General features: G+C 47.9%; 1 protein-coding gene across 1 annotated transcript in view; it reads left to right on the top strand.

Moving 5' to 3' along the window:
- LOC140397332 (sushi domain-containing protein 6-like) overlaps positions 1–22,356 on the top strand; it is a 61,040-nt gene that overhangs the window by 31,986 nt on the left and 6,698 nt on the right. The window contains exons 3-5 of the mRNA XM_072486147.1: positions 14,883–15,077; positions 19,312–19,450; positions 20,602–21,020. Coding sequence (XP_072342248.1) covers positions 14,883–15,077; positions 19,312–19,450; positions 20,602–21,020 — 753 coding nt within the window. The remainder of the gene's footprint in view (positions 1–14,882; positions 15,078–19,311; positions 19,451–20,601; positions 21,021–22,356) is intronic.

Raw genomic sequence — 22,356 nt, 5'->3', positions numbered from 1 at the left:
CCTATTGTCTGGGGTCTTTCATATACACCTCAGTTTGAGGTCTCGTCCGTAAGACTGCACCTCCGACAGCGCGGTTCCCCCTCGATGCTCTGGGGCACCTTATTCGCAGTAGCGGTCATGGGTTGATGTTGTCCTCCTCGGCCTGCACCACCCCCCAGCCCAGGTTGTGACTGGGCAGACGGCAGGCGTGTATAAGGCACAGCTGTTTAGTTCACCGGCTGCCTGGGCCTACGCCTTGCTGGGAGGGCCCATCTGTCCCTGAGGCAAGCCACCGAGGTGGGATGTGTTACAAAGCTGAGCTGCAAGCGTGGCTTCGGCACCAGCTGCTGATTACTTTGGTCTCTCTGTGAAGGATGTGTGTGTCGAGAGTGGGCAGGAGCGAACCCGGCTGTACCTTGGGCCTGCAGCAGCTGCTGCTGGCAGGATATGTCTGTGAAGCTTTTTTTTGTTGCTCCCACGTAGGCCTTGGCTAATTGACGCAACCGAAATTGGGAATGAAACTTCATAATCTCACCTTTCACCCTGTCCCAAAGCCCCGGAGACGACAAGTACAAATCTACCTCTCCCTTTTTTCTCCGAAACAGCTTCCTTTTCTAAAGACCACACAAAGCAGGGCCTCTGGTGTGTGACAGTATACAACACATCTTTGACTCTCCGTCTGTGAGAGAAGTGTCTGTTACTGTGGCGACAGGATTGTCATATTCCGAAAACTCTTTCCCTCTCGTGCTTTCAAGATGTGGGCTGATGTTCAGTAATTGAGTTTTCTTCCCTTTATCTCTTGATTGGCAACATTCCGGACAGTTCCGGCTTTACTGTAACCTGGCTGTAAAGTAGATTGGCCATAACTGTGACCCAGATTGGGAGTGACATCTGTCCAATTGTGAGTTGCGCACTCATTCTAGAAGTTTCTAAAACTTAAATGCCCATAGCCTGGTTTTTAAAGTCCGTTGGTATTTTCCCCTGTTGTGTTTTACACATTGTGCCCATGTGTATGTAAAATTTCATTTTATCGTCCATATAGAAATTTGTTTTGGGGGGAAAATATAAATGAATAATAATTTTTTTTTTAATGACCCTGTAACTTTAATTAAAATACATATTTTTAAAAACTATTCCAATGCATTCAGTAAGGTTTATGGGACGACACCAGCTGTTGAATAAAACATCAGAATTTAAGCCCTGTTCCTATTTCCTGCTCCTTACACCCGGCCTCTATCCCAAACCATAATCCTCTCACACCTGGTGTTCCCAGCTCAGTTTGCACTTCCTAGTCCTTCCAGTAAATACTGCCGACAGTTGCCAGGAGAATGGAACATAGGATGTCAGAGGTTGAAGGTCAGAGGTCAGAGGTCTTTCGGATGTCGCTTGTTAGTTCAGCTTGGCCGCTGTGAGCTATTTAAATCAGCCAGAGAACGCAGTGGTTCACTTGGCCTGAGGTGGCCATAGCTGACACTCTCAGGGCTTCACTACGCAACTGGGCTCTCTGCTCCAGAGGTGGGGCTCATTTGAAATAAGTTTGCGTTTCGGTGTAAAAGAGGCTGAAGCCAAAGGAGCAGTAATGAGATCCTTTTGCACTGTGCTGGGGAAATGTTCTTGAATTTGTGCAGCTTCTTTCACAGCATCGGAATAAGGGTCAGGCCATGGGAGACAGAGGAATATCTTCACTCTGAAGGCGGTGAACCTTTAGCATTCTCCACCCCAGAGGGCTGTGGCTTGATCATTGAGCCCGTTCAAGACCAAAATCAGTAGATTTCTAGAGACTAATGCCGGCTAGGGATATGGGGATAGTGCGGGAGAAAATGGCGTTGATGTGGATATTCGGCCATGGTCTGTTTGAATTTGGGAGCAGGTCCAACGTGCCAGATGGCCGACTCCTGCGCCTATTTCCTATGTTTCCATCAGGACATTTTTGGCAGAATTAAGTATCTTTTGAAGCGTAGTCACTGCTGTAGGATAGGAAATGCAGCAGCCACAATTTGTGCACAGTTTGATCCCACAAACAGCACCACTAGATCATTTTTGCAAAGTTGATAAGAGGGGTAAGTGCTGGCCAGGATACCAGGGAGAAATCCCCACATCATCTTTGAATTGTACTGTGGGATCTTTTACCCCAGCCTTTCGAGAGCAGTGTCTCTGACGTCACCCCCGACAGTGCAGCACTCCATCAGTATCCACTCCCTTTAATTCTTTTTGTGTGTTTGAGTAGCCTTTTTCTTTTGCTGTGCTCTACCGTTAAAAAGATTTTGAACAGCAGTTCATACCTGATTACTCTCAAGTTTCTCCTTTTGAAGGAATCTATGTGGAACACTCCGGGTTGCAGTACAGCACTGAACTTTCAGCCGGTGTTACGCTCTCCAGTCTCTGGAGTGAGATTTGACCCATGCCCTCCATGACTTGTAGGGAAGAGGGCCACTATCCATGCCTAAAGCTGTACAGATGGGACAGTGAACTGTGACCGCAGTTTGGTTTCAATTCATTGCAACTTAATTAATAATTGATAGACTGCGGGCAGATACAGCCCTTCCCCAGTGATTCATTTATTATTTAATGAGACTGTACTGCTCCATCTGCCTCTTGATTGCATGGACCACTGTCGCAATTCTTCGTTGTGTAACCTTGGAGCTGTGCTTTTAATGTTTTTGAAATTCATTTTTACGAGATGTGGACTTTGCTGGCTACGTCAGCATTTATTGCCCATCCCTAATTGCCCTCGAGAAGGAGGTGGACAGCCTTTTTCCTGAACCACTGCAGCCCGTGTGATGCAGGTACACCCACAGTGCTGTTAGGGAGGGAATTCCAGGATTTTGACCCAGTGCCAAAACCTGTATTTAAATAGCACTTTTAATTTAATGCAACATCCCCACGTACTTCATAGGAGAGTTATAAACCAAAATGTTGCCATATAAGGACCTATCCGATCAGATGACCAAATGCTTGGTGAGATTTGAAGGAGTGTGTGAAGGAAAGCGATGTGGAGCAGTGTCTAGAGGGAATTCTGGAGCTTGGGACCTCAGCAGCAGAAGGCACGACCACCATGGTGGACGGATTTAAAATCAGGAAAACTCAAACTTCCAGAATTGGAGCAGGCACAGATATCTGGGAGGGTTGTGGGGCTGCAGGAGATTCCAGAGATAAAAGCCACTGAGAGATTTAAAAACAAAGTATGTGACTCAAGGTCAGTGAAGAAACATTATATAGTTCCAAGGCAGGACGGTATGTGACTTGGGAGGTACTGGTGTTCTTTTGTGCTTATCCCCTTGTCCTTTTAGGTGGTGGAATTTGCGGGTAGAGGACATGCTGTTGAAGGAGCCTCGGCAAGTTGTGGCATTGTATTTTGTAGGTGGTACACAGAGTAGGCCGGAGATGGAGGAGGTAGAGAGTTAAGGTGGGAGTTGGGCTGCTGAACAAGTGGAACACGTTGTCCTGAATGGTGAGCTTCCTTACTCTCTTTTTTAAGGGCTTGTGATACACTGAGAAGGTCTTGAACTTGGCGAAAGTTTAGCAATGTAAATCCTGTATAGGGTTTCATAATCCCACTGTAGTTCTGAAGTGTATAATAATAATAATCGTTATTATTAAGGGCTGCCTTCTCGCCCTTATCCCCTGACAGTGGCAGGCAATGCCAAACCACCACTGACCTCCAAAAGAAATCCCAAGGAAAGCGTCTTTGTTTGAAGCATCAGCAATGAGCCAAGAACCTGCCTTTGGACAGAACGCTTGTGAAATGTAATCAGTATGGAAGTGAGACTATCCCAGAATTCACAGCTGTGAATAACGCCCTCTAATAAAGCTACATGATCGAAAAGATTAATGACAGAATTTCAGATTCAAATGCATCCATTCCTGTGTGTAGGTTTCCCCTGCTGCATGTTGTGAGGATCGATGGCAAAATCAAGGAAGGGAAAATAGAGAATTTGTATAGAATCACTAGTGATGAAGTTCATCTGTGACAGCTGGAGTTCTGTGTCGGAAAGTGTGAGGTCATACACTTTGGATCCAAGATAAAGCAGAGTATTTGTCAATATAAGGAACTGCAGAGGAGCCGGGAGATTTAAGATTCCAGGTGCATGTGTCTCCACATATATAGATCTATCTCGGACTTATCCTGACTTGATAGATGCAAGCAGTTAAAATCTGGAATGCACTGCCCGAGAGTGTGGTGGAGGCAGATTGAATCGAGGCATTCAGAGGGAACTGGGCTGTGATCTGGAAAGGAAGAATGTGCAGGGTTATGGGGAAGGGAGAGGAGAATGGTGCTAAGCATGGGCGGCACAGTGGTTAGCACCGCTGCCTCACAGCGCCAGGGACCCGGGTTTGATTCTGACCTAGGGTGACTGTGTGGAGTTTGCACGTTCTCCCCGTGTCTGCTTGGGTTTCCTCCGGGTACTCCGGTTTCCTCCCACAGTCCAAAGATATGCGGGTTAGGTGGGGTTACAGTGATAGGGCAGGGGAGTGGGCCTAGGTAAGGTGCTCCTTTTGGAGAGTCGGTGCAGACACAGTGGGCTGAATGGCCTCCTACTGTGCTGTACCCATTCTGTGACTCTAATGGCCAGGAATACAATATAAAAGATTAATGGAATGTTCGCGTTTATTGGAGGGCGGATGTTGTGTTCCAGATGTACAGAGCTCTGAAGGGAGCACTTTCAGTGTATGCCATTTGGGCACCACACCTTGGTTTCATAGTCACCTTGGAGATGGTGAGGTGCAGATCACCAGAATGTTTTTTGGGGGCCTAAAGGGTTAAATTATTGTCAAGTTGCCTGGACTAGATGTGTATTCTTTTAATCTTTTATTACTTAAAGGCCTCCTTCTGCACTGTACGGAACCTATGATAATTGAGATGTTAAAATGTAATCAAAGGATTTGATATTGTTGCAGTGCAGGAGCCAGAACAAGGGAGCATAACCTTAAAGTTTGTTCAGGCGTGATGTCAGGAAACAGGACTTGCAGTAAATGAATGGACTTGGCTGATTCTACGATCCTCGATTTGATACCCCCCCCCCACCCACCAAATCTGGAACCTTCTCCCTGAATGGTTTTTGAGGCTATGTCAGTTAAATTTCAGGATCGAGATTGATAGATTTTTATTCGGCAAGAGAATTGAGGGTTATGGAGCCAAGGCAGGCAGGAAGAGTTGAGGTACAATCCAGCCTTGATCTGACTGAATGTTGGAATAGATCCAAGGGGCTGAATGGCCTCCTCCTATCCTTGTGTTTCAAACTGCTCTTGAGAATGAAGCGGAGCTGATTCAGAAAGTAAACCATCCATCACAGCCAAGATTCTCAGGCAGAGATAGAGAAGTGATCCGTGCATTTATTTTGTGCCTTTAATTTTGTTGGGATGTCTCGAAGTGCAAACAAATTGCTTTGAAGTGCAGTCACTGGTGTTTTTGCAGGAACGTGCATCAGCCGATCTGGCACAGAAAGCAAACTGGGTGAAGCATTAGTTTTGGTCAGGCCTAGTCTGCCTGCTCAAGCGATATGAGTCACAGAGCAAGTTGCTGTAAAGGTCTGCGGGAGACTTCCTCTCAGCACCGAGTTTCCTGAATTTAGCCCGAAACCCAATCTCAGAGCTGCTCTCTGGCTTGTGGGAATAAGCTGTGGCCACCCATTCTAACATCTCCTTTGTGGCTTGGTGTTGAATTTTATCTAAATACTGTGGAGCACCTTGAGACAGTTCTATTGGGTTCAGTGTGCTATATAAATGCAATTTGTTGTTGTTCCTGCTGTTATGCAAATTTCCATGACTGGGCAAATTGGACTAAATCTCTGAATCTGCTCCTGGGCCTAGCCAAACTTGCCATATACAGCTCCAGGCAGTGAGCAACCGAGGGGGTTGTCTGGCTTGACTACCTGCCCCTCTACCGCGGTTACATACGCGGCTGAGTGTCCCTGGAGAGGGAGCATGTGGTGTCCATGGGTACCACTGAGGCCTTCTGTGCCCACTGGCACTGCAGGGACTAGGTGTCTTAGTGACCCTTTTAACCACATTTTAGTTTGATGTTTTAAGTTTCATTTGTAATTTGTTTTTGTTTAAGGCGGTATCCCTTTAAGGGGCTGCCCCTTTTAATTTTCCCTCCGTTTATTTAATTTTGTTTATTTGGTTTAATCAAAAATAAAAGGACTGCGTCTCTGCTTGTACTGCTCCATCAGTGACAGATTCATTACTTTGCAGATTCATTCATTTGCTGAGTATGTGTTGCCCCTTTAAGTCTTGGAATAGGGGATGGGAAGCTGAGAGTTTTTTTATTCCCCGTTGAGCTTTTACAGGGTGGATTCTGACTCCCAGGCACTTGTTCCAGGGTTTCCATTTAATCAGAGGGCAGTGTTTACTTTCCTCAGAGCTTCTACCTCTACTCACAGATAACCTTTCCCTTCTCGCTCGAGTCTGTGCAGAAACGTGTGTCTCATTTACCTGCAGCTAGGATCTTTGATTACTGGAGTCACTTTATTCTGTTTATTTCACTGGGGAAAATAGAATTTGGGTTAAACAGTGTAAGTGATCATATTCTCTTGTGCAGTCAGTACAAAGGGCTGATTAATCTTCCATGGTACAGTAATCGAGCCATCCCGGTATGTTCGGACAAAATCTTTTGTATATTTGGCAAGTCACAAAATTAAACTCGTATTCCATTTGTGTGGCAGTGCCTTGTTCTTCTGGCAGAGAGAGTGTGTGGTGTGTGTTGTGTGTGTGTGTGGTTCCTATTACATTGGAGGGCTGTGCTGTCTAAGTAAGAAGGTTGTGTGCTCAAGGCCCTGAGGCAGTGCTGTATGGTCTGAGGTGCCTTGTCTTTTAGGTAAGATATTAAAATGAGATTCCTCACCAAACCTGGTGGATGTACAAGATCCATTGCTTTTTTTAAAAAAAAGAGAAAGGCCTTCTTGGTGTCCTGTCCAACCAACGTCACCCATAAACATGATCTGATATTACGGTTCATTGGATCCTACTGTGCACAATTGACTGCTTTGTTTCCTGCAACACAGCAGTGACTATCAACACTCAAAATTGGCTGGAAAATGTTATGCCCGTTCTGAGTCAGGTACTCCCTCTTTCATCCCCATCTCCTTCTCTTTCACTCTTTGCCATGCTCTCGCTGCGCATTTCCGGTCTTGCTCTCCCTTTGTCTCGTTCTCTCTCTCTCGTTTCTGTCTGTCTCTTTCTCCATCTCATTCATGTCTCCTGATCTCTCATTTGAGTGTGTGTGTATCTGTCTTGTGCTGTTTCTGTGATCTGTCTTGTCCCCATCTGTTTGTGAGTATCTATGGACGAGTGAGTGTGTGTGGCCTCTTTTCGTCGTGCTTTATATGTCTGCATCTGTCTTGTGCTCTATCTCTTTCTTTCTCTTTCCCACTCTCTTACATTCTTTCTCCCCGCTTAGTCTTTCTTTCCCTCTCTACCTGGCTGTATACTGTGCATTGTTAATGTTTATCTGATCTGATTGTTCTCTCCAACAATGGACATTCCACTGAGGGCAGTGTCATGTTCTGGACAGGAATGTGGCAGCTGTCCAAGCTGACAGTATCAGTGCCATTCTTAACTCTTTTGGCACCAAGCTTGTTTGCCATTAAAAAGAAAGGAAGTGTTTGTACTGCATTTTACTGGAGACAGACCCTCCAAAGCCATTTGGCGGTTGTTGTAATGTATGGGGATACGCCACACCATGACTGTTCTGCTGAATTAGTAACTCGGGAGGTCAGGGTTTATGGCTGGGAGACATGAATTCAATCCGTGCCATGGAAGCAATGAAATTTAAATTTAGTTAATTAAAGAGGAAGTACCATGAAGCTACAGATTTTCAGTAAAAGCCTACCAGGCCCAATATCCTTCAGGAGAGGAAATCTGTCATTCCTTATCCAGCCAGGCCCATACCAACCTGTGAAGTGTCCTAACAAAACTCTCAGTTGTGTCAACGCACAAGGAAAAATTATAAAACTAAAGCCTGTCAGACAAGTTGGCATCGATCTGGGTGGAATCATAACTTTCTGCTAATGCCCCAGACTCCTCCCATCAACAGTGACCCACCAGAGTTGGTAGTACGGTGGTATACAGTAGAGAGGGAGTTGCCCTGAAAATCTTCAACATTGACCATGGACCCCATGAAATCTCATGGCATCTGGTCGAATATGGGCCAGGGAACCTCTTACTGAATCCGTTCTCCATGTTGAATGTCACTTGGGAAGAAGTGCTAAGGTCGCACAGCTTACTCCGGGTTAGGGATGGGGGCTTCAATGTCTATTGCCCAGAGTGGCTCTGTGTCACCGCTATTGGCTGAATCCTAAAGGACATATCTGCCAGGCTGGGCCTGCAGCAGACAGTGAGAGAACCAACAAGAGGGAAATCCAACCTCGACCTCGTCCTCACCAATCTACCTGTCACAGATGCATCTCCTTGTGATAGTACCAGTAGGAGTGACCATTGAACAGTCCCTCTGCAGACAAAAGCCATGCCCTCACTCTGAAGGCACCCCGTCCCCTCGTGTTGTGCAGCATGATCAAGTTACTAAATGTTTCCGAGTAAATCTCACAGTTCAGAAGTCTACATCCATGAGATGCTACGGGCCATCAGGAACAGCAGAATTGTACTCCCTCCACCCATTCTATAACCTCATGGCATTTCCCACACTTTGCTATTGCCATTAAGCTGAGGAGAAACCCTGGTTCAAAAGACCATGCAGGAGAGCAGGTCAGGAACAGCACCAAATATTTTTAAAAATAAGATGCCAATTTGGTAAATCATAGAATTTCTACAGAGTAGAAGGAGGTCATTCAGCCCAATGAGTCTGCACCTATCCTCTGAAAGAGCACCCAACCCAGTCCCACCCTGTTGTATCCCCAACTAACCTTTTGACACCTAAGTGGCAATTTAGCCCAGCCAATCCATCTAAACTGCACATCTTTGGTCTGTGGGAGGAAACCGGAGCTCCCGGAGGAAACCCACGCAGACACGGGGAGAACGTGCAAACTTCACACAGTCACCCAAGGTCAGCATTGAACCCAGTTCCCTGGTGTGAGGCAGTACTGCTAACCACTGTGCCACCTATCTACAACACTTGCATGCCAAACTGTGGAAGCAGCATGCGATAGTGAGGGGGAGCTGGATTAACATCAATAGAGATACAGTCAGTAACACAGGGTGTTGGGGGAGGGGTTACTGAATGACAGTGTGAGGGAGCTGGATTAACATCAGTAGAGATACAGTCAGTAACACTGGGTGCTGGGGAAGGAGTTACTGAGTGACAGTGTGAGGGAGCTGGATTAACATTAATAGAGATACAGGCAGTAACACAGGGTGCTGGGGGAGGGGTTACTGAGTGACAGTGTGAGGGAGCTGGATTAACATCAATAGAGATACAGTCAGTAACACAGGGTGTTGGGGGAGGGGTTACTGAGTGACAGTGTGAGGGAGCTGGATTAACATCAGTTGAGATACAGTCAATAACACGGTGCTGGGGGAGGGGCTACTGAGTGACAGTGTGAGGGAGCTGGATTAACATCAGTAGAGATACAGTCAGTAACACGGTGTTGGGGAGGGGTTACTGAGTGACAGTGTAAGGGAGCTGGATTAACATCAGTCGAGATACAGTCAGTAACACAGGGTGCTGGGGGAGGGGCTACTGAGTGACAGTGTGAGGGAGCTGGATTAACATCAGTAGAGATACAGTCAGTAACACCGGATGCTGGGTGTGGGGTTACTGAGTGACAGTGTGAGGGAGCTGGATTAACATCAGTAGAGGTACAGTCAGTAACACAGGGTGCTGGGGGAGGGGTTACTGAGTGACAGTGTGAGGGAGCTGGATTAACATCAATAGAGATACAGGGTGTCATTCTCCGACCCCCCGCCGGGTTGGAGAATCGCCGGGGGCTGCCGTGAATCCCGCCCCCGCCGGTTGTCGAAGTCTCCGGCACCGGATATTCGGCGGGGGTGGGAATCGGGCCGCGCTGGTTGGCGGGCCCCCCCGCAGGATTCTCCGGCCCGGATGGGCCGAAGTCCCGCCGATAAATTGCTTGTCCCGCCGGCGTGGATTAAACCACCTTTTGAACGGCGGGACAAGGTGGCGTGGGCGGGCTCCTGGGGGGGGGGCGCGGGGCGATCTGGCCCCGGGGGGTGCCCCCACGGTTGCCTGGCCCGCGATCGGGGCCCACCGATCCGCGGGCGGGCCTGTGCCGTGGGGACACTCTTTCCCTTCCGCCTCCGCCACGGTCTCCACCATGGCGGATGCGGAAGAGACTCCCTCCACAGCGCATGCACAGGAATGCCGTCAGCGGCCGCTGACGCACCCGCGCATGCGCCGCCTGGGGATGTCATTTCCGCGCCAGCTGGCGGGGCAACAAAGGCCGTTTCCGCCAGCTGGCGGGGCGGAAATTCCTCCGGCGGCGGCCTAGCCCCTCAATGTTGGGGCTCGGCCCCCAAAGATGCGGAGCATTCCGCACCTTCGGGGCGGCGCGATGCCCGTCTGATTGGCGCCGTTTTGGGCGCCAGTCGGCGGACATCGCGCTGTATCCGGAGAATTTCGCCCACAGTCAGTAACACGGGTGGCTGGGGAGGGGTTACTGAGTGACAGTGTGAGGGAGCTGGATTAACATCAATAGAGATACAGTCAGTAACACAGGATGCTGAGGGAAGGGTTACTGAGTGACAGTGTGAGGGAGCTGGATTAACATCAATAGAGATACAGTCAGTAACACAGGGTGCTGGGGGAGGGGCTACTGAGTGACCGTGTGAGGGAGCTGGATTAACATCAATCGAGACACAGTCAGTAACACAGGGTGCTGGGGCAGGGTTACTGAGTGACAGTGTGAGGGAGCTGAATTAACATCAGTAGAGATACAGTCAATAACACAGGATGCTGGGGGAGGGGCTACTGAGTGACAGTGTGAGGGAGCTGGATTAACATCAATAGAGATACAGTCAGTAACACAGGGTGCTGGGGGAGGGGTTACTGGGTGACAGTGTGAGGGAGCTGGATTAACATCAGTAGAGATACAGTCAGTCACACAGGGTGCTGGGGGAGGGGTTACTGAGTGACAGTGTGTGGGAGCCGGATTAACATCAATAGAGATACAGTCAGTAACACAGGGTGCTGGGGAGGGGTTACTGAGTGACAGTGTGAGGGAGCTGGATTAGCATCAATAGAGATACAGTCAGTAACACAGGGTACTGGGGGAGGGGTTACTGAGTGACAGTGTGAGGGAGCTGGATTAACATCAGTAGAGATACAGTCAGTAACACAGGGTGCTGGGGGAGGGGTTACCGAGTGACAGTGTGAGGGAGCTGGATTAACATCAATAGAGATACAGTCAGTAACACAGGGTGCTAGGGGGGGGGTTACTGAGTGACAGTGTGAGGGAGCTGGATTAACATCAATAGAGATACAGTCAGTAACACAGGGTGCTGGGGGAGGGGTTACTGAGTGACAGTGTGAGGGAGCTGGATTAACATCAATAGAGATACAGTCAGTAACACAGGGTGCTGGGGGAGGGGTTATTGAGTGACAGTGTGACAGTAAACATAGAGCCAGTGAGTGCAGCATTATGTGTTGCTCTGGCCATTCCCACTAGGACAGCATTAATTGTGGTATTAATCAATTACAGACACTGTTATTTCATGTCATTGGCCTGTGGCTAAAGTGTGTTTTTTTTTCTCAGCTGAAACCCAGCCGCATTGGCAATCTGTTTTAATAATACATAGCAATAGAATGAGTCTCTTGGCTGTTGCTATGGAAACCGTTTTCTGGTTACTACCTGCAGTAAGATCGAACTCACATTCATGTCGTGCTTTTCAGGACCTCAGGATTCCAAAAGCATTTTACAGCCAGTGATGTAATTTTTGAAGTTATAATGAGGGAATCATGGGGGCCGATTTGTACATAACAAGCTCCCACAACAGTAATGAGACGCTGACCAAATAACTTGTTTTGTGACATTGGCTGAGGGATAAATATTGGTCAGGACACTGTGGAGGAAACCTTCACTGTTCTTTAGAGATGTGCCATGGCATCTTTTACATCTGCCTGTGAGGGCAGAAAGGGCTTTGGGTTAACGTCAGGTCTGACCGGTGACATCAATGGCCAGTGTGGTACACACTCAGTACTGCACTGGGAGTCTTGATTACATGCTCAAGTTTCTGGTGTGGGTGGGGCGTGCCCTGGAGCCACAAGCTTCTTATTCTTGAGGCGAGAGTGCTGTCCAGTGGCCACAGGCTGGAATTTCCCGGTGACGGGTATTGTTGTGGGATGGGACTAGAAAATCCCACCCTTAGTATTAAAGCGAGAGGGTTTGGAACTGTGCATTTGATCCTCTCGCAGTCTGAGGAAGGTCAGGTGTGGTCTCGCAGGGGGGTGAAATTAGGGCTATTATTTTGCCATCCATGTTGGTCCTTCCACTTGCTCACCTCAAGGTAGTGACTCATTCTGCGATACTGACCATGTTTCACCCAGTTCACATTCATGTATATGCTTAAATGGTGATTGCCAGATTGTATGCTAGTGCACTTGGCCACCACCACATGGTGTGGGGAATGGGGTGGGGGGGAAGGGGCTATGGATTTACTGGTTGGGGACCAGGAAGGTCATCCTTCATGCCCAAAATCCCCTGGGAGCATTTAATCCCCACAGCCCTCACAACTATCCGACTAGTCAGCTGGGCCATTCTGGTTTTTGGCATCAGATTGGGGAATGGTCGACCTCAGACAATTTTGAGGTCGTGGCCTCAATTTAAAATCTTGAAGGTAATCGGCAGGGATCCAAACAAGCCTCCTGATGCCTTTAGATGAGAGGCCTTCAGATTTTCCAGGACGCCACCAGCAAAGTAAGTCACTGGGGAGAGATTGCGATCGCAGGGCGTTGACGTTATCAGGTTGGCAGCCGCCCAAATTATTTATTCCGACTCTTCCTGTTAGTTGTTATTTCTCTTACACCTAGGGACACATTGTAGCACAATGGTTAGCACTGCTCCTCACAGCGCCAGAGACACGGATTCGATTCCGACCTCGGGTCACTGTCTGTGTGGAGTTTGCATGTTCTTCCCGTGTCTGCGTAGGTTTCCTCCCATAGTCCAAAGATGTGCGTGTTAGGTGGATTGGCCATGATCAATGTGTAGGGTTATGGGGATAGGGCAGGGAGTGGGCATATGTAGGGTGCTCTTTCGGAAGGTCAGTGCAGACTTGAATGGCTCCTTCTGCACTGTAAGGGTTCTCTGGATTCTAATGTAGACTTTTGTTTGTTCCTGTAGCGAGGTTTTCTCCAGGAACAGGTCACTAATCTATTGCCAGGGACTTCTAGAGGGCACCGCTCTGCATCAAGCGTGGCTGATCAGGAGTCTCTCCCGCTCCTACTGCCAGGCATTGGTGTGTTTGGAAGGATTTTCAGGTTGATCCTCAACCTGTTTGACTACATTATGAACACACCTTCCTTGGCCATCAAGTCCTGGGGTGGAACTTGAACCCGGAGCTTCTGTCTCAGAGGCAGGGACACTACCCACTGCGTTCCACAAGAACTCCCTCTGTTCCTCCTGAGGCCCACAAAAATAATTCAATGTAAGCATGGCATTAACTCCAATGTGTCCCAACCTCTATGGCAAACAGGATCCTAATTAAGTCACAGGACCCTCACTCTCCTTTCTCTCCAGAAGCAGGAGGACAGTATTGACACCCTGCAATAGGCCCCTTTCAAAAGTGCTAATGTGACATTTTAACTTCCTGCTCCCATGTACGTAACTTGATGTCCCTCCTCACTGAATTGACTGACCACATAGGCCAGGGATTCATGGAGGGTCTGGAATGTGAGCGGGCCAAAGGGCAGTTAGTTGTCTTTGCTTTAGTCAGCCATAGAACATAGAAAATAGGAGCAGGAGTAGGCCATTCAGCCCTTCCATTGAAGCCTGCTCCACCATTCAACATGTCATCAAGATTAGGGTATGTTAGCCCTGGGAAATGGAACACTTTCTATTTCAGGCATTCGGTGTCCATGTCAATTATTCCCAGAAAATTGGGATGGATCCATGGACAAGTTCTCTCTGTTCTGCCCCAACAATGTGGCCAACACCTGTGAGCTTCAGTGGAGCCGCCAATCTGCTGACAATTTGTAGATATTTTGGTGCATTGGGCCAGATCCATTTAAAAACGTGTCTGAGTCCATCCAAATTTATCTTCCATTGAACCATGTGAGCCAGCTGGCTGGACAGAATTTTAACTGGTCATTCTGAGCTGATCTCCTGAGGTGAAAGTTCAGCATCTAACCCAATGCACAACTTGGTTCCTACGCACACATGACCTGTCTTCAACAACAATTTACATTTATATCGAGTCATTAATGTGATTAAAATGTCGCAGAGCAACTGCATGTAAAAGGAAGGTAATAAAAATTGACTGTGCCAAAGAAGGATTTAGGATTATGAGTTAGGTGTGGAAGGAGAATTACTTGAACAAAGGATTGATCAAAGAGGTGGGTTTTATGTTGTGACGTAACGAAGGAGAGAGAGCTAGAGAGGAGGAGAGGTTTAGAATTTCAGAGCTTAGGCAGCTGGAGGCACGGATGCCAATGATGGAGTGATTTAAATTCAGAGTTACACAAGAGCACAATTGGTGGAGCGCAGAGATCTCGGAGGATTGCAGGGGTGGAGGAGGTCATGGAGATCGGGAGGCGTAACCATGAAGGAAATTGAAAAACGAGGAGCAGGATTTTAAAATCGAGATTTTGTCAGGCCAGGAATGGTTGGCACGAACAAGCTCGGGGTGATGGGTGAATGGGATGTGGTGTAGGTTAACATATAGGTGGCAGGGTTGTCAGACCATCACTGACCCACCCATTTGCATTATAAAGAGTGGTTAGTAACTCCACCCATTTCCTGTGTTAACTAATTGCTGCTCATTTTTATTCTCAACAGTCTGCCGGCAGCCATTGCAACCGGAAAATGGCGGCTTTGCGTGCCACCCCTCACCATGTGCCAGCTTTGTACCCAGCACAGTCATCGAGTATTTCTGCGACGAGGGCTACACACTGAAGGGAGACTACAAGTACCTGACCTGCGAGAATGGAGAATGGTATCCTGCAATGGAGGTCAGCTGCAGGCTGAACCCAGGTCAGTGCTGGGCTCACTTGGTGCCTTTCACAGCCTTGAGGCATCCCAACAGCCACGGAATACTTACTGAAATTGTAGTACTGAAAGCGAAGCAACCAGTTTGCAAACAACAAACTCTAGCATCAACAAATGAGACAATTTTCGCCAAGATATGGGGAGTACTCCCCTAATCATCATTTGTGTAATGTTCTGCCATGTAGACTTTCATGTCTACCATTGAGGGCATACCGTTTCTAAGGTCACATCTGAAAACTTTCACCTCTGACAGTTAAGCATACCTTGAGTACAAGAGTATTAGGTTGGACTGCATTCAAGCATCCAGAATTGGACTTAAACCTCGAGTGTGAATGTGAATTACATCCCTTATTCATTGTTGGGATACAGGTGTCGCTGAGAAAGCTGACATTTGCTGCCCATCCCTAGCTGCACAGACTGGCAAGACCCCTTCAGAGGATAGTCATCTTAATGTGGGACTGTAGTCACAGAAGGGTAAAGATATTAGCGAGTTTCATGAAGTTGGTTCATTTGCAGATCAATTGCACGTTAAGTTCGCCGCAGAATGTTATGACTGGTAATTTTTTTTTAATATTCTTTCGTGGGATGTGGGTGTCGCTGGCAAAGCCAGCATTTGTTCCTATTCCTGGTGGCTTGATCAGTCATTTCCGAGGACAGCTAAATCAACCACATTGCTGTGGGTCTGGAGTCACATGTAGGCCAGACCGGGTAAGGACAGCAGATTTCCTTCCCTGAAAGACATTAGTGAGCAGATTTATTCCCCTGAAGGATTTGCTGACTGTCCATCTGTCTTGATCACCTAGGTTACGGTGTTTTTACAACAATGGACAATGGTTCCATGGTCATCGTTAGACTTTTAAATTGTTATTGAATTCAAATTCCACCATCTGCTGTGGTAGGATTCAAACCCTGGCCCCAAGAGCATTGACCTTTAATTGCACATGTTAAATGTGTAATAATTGTTAATGGCGGCCAATCAATCCGTTCTGGACCAGAAAGTGAACAATTAGAAATGTAGAGTCCCATTCCTTCGAGTTGTGTAGGCCCCTTCTCTAAAACGTCAGTTAGATGTTTCACTTGTGGTTGAGAATAACTCCAAAGGTGTGGGGTTTGATTCCCCTTCTAGCGGAGGTAGACTTTGGACCTTCCTACTCGGCCTGCTGCGAGAGTGGACGACAGTGGCAAACTACCACTGACAAAAACAACAACATAGGGGGCTTGGGGTGGGGGGGGGAATCAGCCCCTCCCCCATCCCCCCCCCAACCCCAACCCCCAGTACAGTTTGGCTGGAGGTTGCAGTATTTGCTTGGGATTTGCTGACTGTCCATCTGTCTTGATCACCTAGGTTATGGTGTGCAGTAGCATAATGGTAACATCACTGGGCCAGTCATTCAGGGGTCCGAACTAATGATCTGGAGACGCGAGTTCAAATCCCACCATGATAGCTCGACAATTTAAATTCAATTAATTCATTAAAACCCAATCTGGAATAAAAATCTGTTTTTCTTTCATGGGATGTGGGCATCACTGGCAAGACCATCATTTGTTGCCCAAACTTAATTGCCTTTGAACTGAATGGTTTCCTCCGCCATTTCAGAGTTAGTGTCGGCCAGAGTTAGTGAAGGCCAGACCAGGTAAGGATGGCAGATTATTCCCCTGAAGGACATCAGTGAACCAGGTGGCAATCGATGATAGTTATCATGGCCACCATTCCTGAGACGAGCTTTATTTTCCAGATTTTATTAATTGAATTCAAATTCCACCAGCTGCTTTGGTGGGATTTGAACCTGTGTCCTCAGACCATTAGCTTGGGTCCCCGGATTACCATTTAAATGACATTACCACCAGACCACTGTCTCCCCTAATATCTCTAAAGGTAACCATGAAATGACTGGCGTATTGCAAAAACCTATCTGGGTCACTAATGTCCTTCAGGGGAGGAAATCTGCCATTCTTACTTGGGGCCCCTTGATGTTACTCTACACCCACAGCTATGTGGTTGACTCTTAATAGTCCTCTAAAATATCTAGTCGGCCACTCCCATTATATTCAAGAAGGCAGCTTACCATCCGCTCAACAAGGACAATCAGGGATGTGTAATAAATGCTGGCCTAAGTAGTGATGCTCGCATCCAGTGAATGAATTAAGGGGAGAAAAAGGTAATGCCACATTCCTCTCCTTAAGTTTCCCTCTTGCTCCAGGGTTACTCCGGAGGGAAATCACAATTCCAAAGCTTTTCATTCTTCACCGCTCTGGTTCTAGGCTACTCTTGGTCCCTATGGGGGTGGGGTGGTGCTGACCACAATGCTCCTGCTGGGTGTTGAATTCTCTTCCTGAAACCACTGCCTTCAGAAGCCTCCTGAAAACATATCCCTTCAGCCAATGCCCCAAGCTCTGTCTCTTCTCTCCCTACACAACCCATTATACCCAGCCCTCCCTTCCAAATCGCTGTTATTTGATTTGTGCACCTTCTAAATCCAAGTTGTTAGGTGACTTGTTTCTTCAGCATCACCCTACACGAACTGTTAAAAAAAAATGCATTTCAATAGGGTCGGGAGAGACCCTAGAAACTTGCCTAGCCCCACATTCGGAAGAGGAATAGTGGCGTCTTGGTAATGTCACTGAACTGTTAAGTCAAAGACTCAGACTAGTTCTGCGGGAGACACATGTTCAAGTTCCACTATGGCGACTGGTGGAATTTAAATTCATTTACTAAAATCTGGAATGAGAGCTAGCAGCCTCAGTAATGATGACCATGGCATTTGTGACCCATCTGGTTCACGAAGGAATCTCTTTAGGGAAGGAAATCTGCCATCCTTACCTGGTCTGGCCTACACGACTCCAGATCCACAGCAATGTGGTTGCCTCTTAACTGTCTTTTGCAGTGGCCCAGCAAGGCAAAGGATACTTGGGGAGACGCTGGCCTTGCCACATCCCATGAAAGAATACGTTTTTAAAATTCTCACTCGTATTCTATACCCCTCTAGAGGTTCCTCATCTTCAATTACCTGTTTGAATCTCCTATTAAAAATGTCTAAATGGAGTCACTTTCCACTTCCAGCTTTCAGATTCCTACAGATTTAAAAAAGAGTTCTCCCTATCTCCCCCGATCTTTTTCCAATGATTCTGAATCCATGACCTCCAATTATTGACTCGGTCTTCAGAGGGAATTTGATTTTCCTTTTTAATGCACCCAGCGTCACCTTGCTGGTTTCAAGCACAGTTCTATCTTTTCCAACCTCTCTTCCTAACTAATCCCTGGTCACCCACTGTTCTACCTTTACAATTTTTTTCTTCTGTCCATTCGAGGCATAACCAGAGATTTATGATGATTGAGCATGACATCTTGATACTTTAGGATTAGCATCTACTTTTAAAATACCTCAGAAATCCCAGTCACCAGCAGCTTCAACTCACCAGGCTCTGAGTGAGCTGTCACCAAGATAGGTTTTTATTACATGAACGTACATCAATGTAGGCGAACAAGAAGGGGTGTTCCTCCTGACCCTAAATTTAATGCCACTGAATCATTGGCCCAAACTTGGGGGTCCTGAGCCCCACTTAGACCCACCTACCTGAGGGTCACCAGCAATGGCCTCACCCCTTTGCAGGCTGCACTAATGTTGGGGTGCCTCAGGACTCATCATTAGCTCATCATTGCACCTCTTCCCCTAACCCTATGTGGGGTCGAAAAGAGACACAATATGGTTTCTAGATCATTGCGGTGGATGGAATCAGTCCATCAGAAAATAGAGTGGGGCAGAGGTATTTATATCCTGAGCATCTTCTATCTGGAGATGCCCCTTCCGCATGATTCGCACCATATATCTCATTTTTAAGTACTATAGTGTTCAATTGTTCTGTGTTCGATTTTGTGAATCTTTTTACTATTGATGCTCGCTGTGCTTGATTGGTTAAACCTGGACGTGGACTCGGAAAATGTGAACAAACTGTGATTGTTGCTGGAGCTGGATGCATGGAGAGCCATTTTAAAGCTCCATAAATAAAACCTGTTGTACACATAGAAACTAGTGTCGCCTCTGCATAGCTGTGAGGCTTACAAGAAGTATACAACAAGTACATTATCAATTCCAGCCATGGCATGATTTACACTGAGCAACTTGGATTATTGAATGCGTAACATTATTAATTCCAGGCGTGGAGGTGATTTACAGATGTTGAGAAGGTGTGTTAATTCTGTTTAATCTCCTCTGTTTAGATAAAGATACAAGGGCAAGTATTGGAGTGCCAACACTATCGATCGTTGCATCCACTGCCAGCTCTGTCGCTTTGATCCTCCTCCTGGTAGTTTTATTTGTTTTGCTGCAACCAAAGTTGAAATCATTTCACCACAGCAGGTGAGTGAAGCGCGGGCAGAATGGGTTGGGAATCTGGGGCACTGGGCAAAGCGGGTTGGGAATCTGGGACACTGGGCAAAGTGGGTTGGGAATCTGGGCAAAGTGGGTTGGGAATCTGGGACACTGGGCAAAGCGGGTTGGGAATCTGGGACACTGCGCAAAGCGGGTTGGGAATCTGGGACACTGGGCAAAGCGGGTTGGGAATCTGGGACACTGGGCAAAGTGGGTTGGGAATCTGGGACACTGCGCAAAGCGGGTTGGGAATCTGGGACACTGAGCAAAGTGGGTTGGGAATCTGGGACACTGGGCAAAGTGGGTTGGGAATCTGGGACACTGGGCAAAGCAGGTTGGGAATCTGGGACACTGCGCAAAGCTGGTTGGGAATCTGGGACACTGGGCAAAGCGGGTTGGGAATCTGGGACACTGGGCAAAGTGGGTTGGGAATCTGGGACACTGGGCAAAGCGGGTTGGGAATCTGGGACACTGGGCAAAGCGGGTTGGGAATCTGGGACACTGCGCAAAGCAGGTTGGGAATCTAGGCCACTGGACAGAGTGGATGGAAGGAAATTTGGGCAGCACGGTAGCACAAGTGGCTAGCACTGTGGCTTCACAGCACCAGGGTCCCAGGTTCGATTCCCCACTGGGTCACTGTCTGTGCAGAGTCTGCACGTTCTCCCCGTGTCTGCATGGGTTTCCTCCGGGTGCTCTGGTTTCCTCCCACAGTCCAAAGAGGAGCAGGTTAGGTGGATTGGCAATGATAAATTGTCCTTAGTGTCCAAAAAGGTTAGGAGGGGTTTTTGGGTTACCGGGATAGGGTGGAAGTGAGGAGTTAAGTGGGTCGGTGCAGACTCGATGGGCCGAATGGCCTCCTTCTGCAGTATATGTTCCATGATCTATGTTCTATGTTATAAAGTCGAGAACTCTTGGGAAGGGTATGAGGGTCGAGGGAGGGGAGATTGTGAGTCTGTTATGAAACCAAGGGTGGATGGGATAGCATTAAGATGCAAATCAATCATGATCTAGTTGAATGTTTGAACGGGTTTGAGACTGAATGGCCTCTTCCTGATCCTGATGTTCCGTAAGATTTTCTGAGATTTAAGTCAATGGTACGTGCCGGATTGGTTTAACCATGTGTTTGTCTGTGTCCCCAGGCGTGATCAGGGAGTGTCAGGGGATCAGGTGTCCATTGTAGTGGACGGGGTTCCTGTCTCATTGCCCTCCTATGAAGAAGCTGTGTATGGCAGTTCGGGTGCTGCCATCCCACCTTCAGGCTCCCGGGTGCAGATCGTCTTGGCGGAGGGCCCAGTGCCAAGTGGGGAGGCTCCGGAGGAAGGTGCTCGCAGCAACAGAGGCGTTGACCACTGCTCAGAAAGCCCCAGGGATGCTGAAGCCCATGGAAGTGGCAGCCACTCAGAGACTGTTCTGATTCATCAGCCCGCCTTCTCCTCTCCTGCTCACTCCTCCCGCGGATCCGTGCTGAGGCTATCTCGCTATTCAGACAATCAGGACTCTGAGAGCAGTGATGTCCAGAGTCTTCTCTCCCTCTCCTCCCCATTAGGATCTACTGACGGTAAGCAGGCACCCCGTAAAGGTCATAACTTTTTATTGGTCTTTGATCGAAGCAGTGGAAGGTGAATTGTGCAAGGCAGGAGTATTTGGGTAGGATAAGTTTGGATAACGGCAGCAACATAGATCAATGTAGCCTCTTTATATAATCAAACATCTAAAGGCACAGAACACCTCTGTGATCAGACAAAATCTGGCCACAGATGTGATGCTGGGATATGTGACCAAAACCTTGGTCAAAGCAGAGGGTGCCTCTTAAAGGAGGAAGATTTGGCAATATGGGGAGTTTTAGGGATAGAATTCCAGAGCTCAGGGCCTTGGTGGCCAAAGCACGATGGCCAATGGTGGAGCACGTGAAATGGAGGATGTGCAAGAGGCTAGATTTGGGCGATTGCCTGGGAGTACTCCATGATTGCCAGAATGCAGTGCGTTCTGGCACTCTGTGTCTTGGGGTTGGGTTTTACAGTGTACCACAGTCCTCCCCACCCCAGCTGAAAGGTTTTCGGGGGGGGGGGGGGGGGTGTTGCCAGGGGTATCAAAGAGCCCGCCCGTGATCCCTATGGCTGCCTTGCAGCAATTTAACGCTGTAAGCAGCGTTAATTGCTTTAAAGCAAGACCTCTGACCATGTGCCTCCAATGCTCACAGGGGACTGCAAAGGAACTCATTCTTCACCCCCCACCCCCCCAATACCCCCAAAGACTAACAACATCAGCCCACACAACTAAAGCTACCGTTCTTTCAGCATGCTATGGTTCCTTCCCCTGCGTCCGGGTAAAATATTGGTGGGGTGAGGCCCAAGGGCAGCCAAGCCATCCAACCCCTCCTCAACCCCGCTGTAACATTTCAGATGGGTAGGGGAAGGCTAGTAGGCAGCAGGAAGGTCACCCACTGGACTTTGCATGCCCCCACCCCACCCCCACACCCTGAACCCCAGGGCGGCGGAGTGTAAAATCCAGCAGCCTTTCTCCACTCTCCCTCTCTTTCTCCTGTTGTCACTGTCTCTTTCTCTATCTGCTGGCTTCAGTGGACCCTATAACAATTGAACACAGACTAACATCAACACAGAGACCTTCTGTTTAATGTCTCTCCTTCATTGTTGCTCATTCGGTCAATAATTATCTGAAGAGAAATGTTTTTGAGGGTGCCAGGAAAAGGACGGTGGAAGCCGGACTAGCTGGATTGCTCTTGCAGAGAGCTATGATGGGCTGAATGGCCTCGTTCTGTGATGTTGCCATTCTTTGATTTTATGCTCGTATTCCTCGACCTAGACCTTTGCCAAAACAGTGCTCTATAAAAAGTGATTCCCTTTCTCCCAGTGGTTTGCAAGCTGGGTTATGAC

The sequence above is a fragment of the Scyliorhinus torazame genome, chromosome 2, assembly GCF_047496885.1.
Source record: "Scyliorhinus torazame isolate Kashiwa2021f chromosome 2, sScyTor2.1, whole genome shotgun sequence".
Classification (NCBI taxonomy): Eukaryota; Metazoa; Chordata; class Chondrichthyes; order Carcharhiniformes; family Scyliorhinidae; genus Scyliorhinus; species Scyliorhinus torazame.
This window is presented reverse-complemented; position numbering and strand designations above follow the sequence as displayed.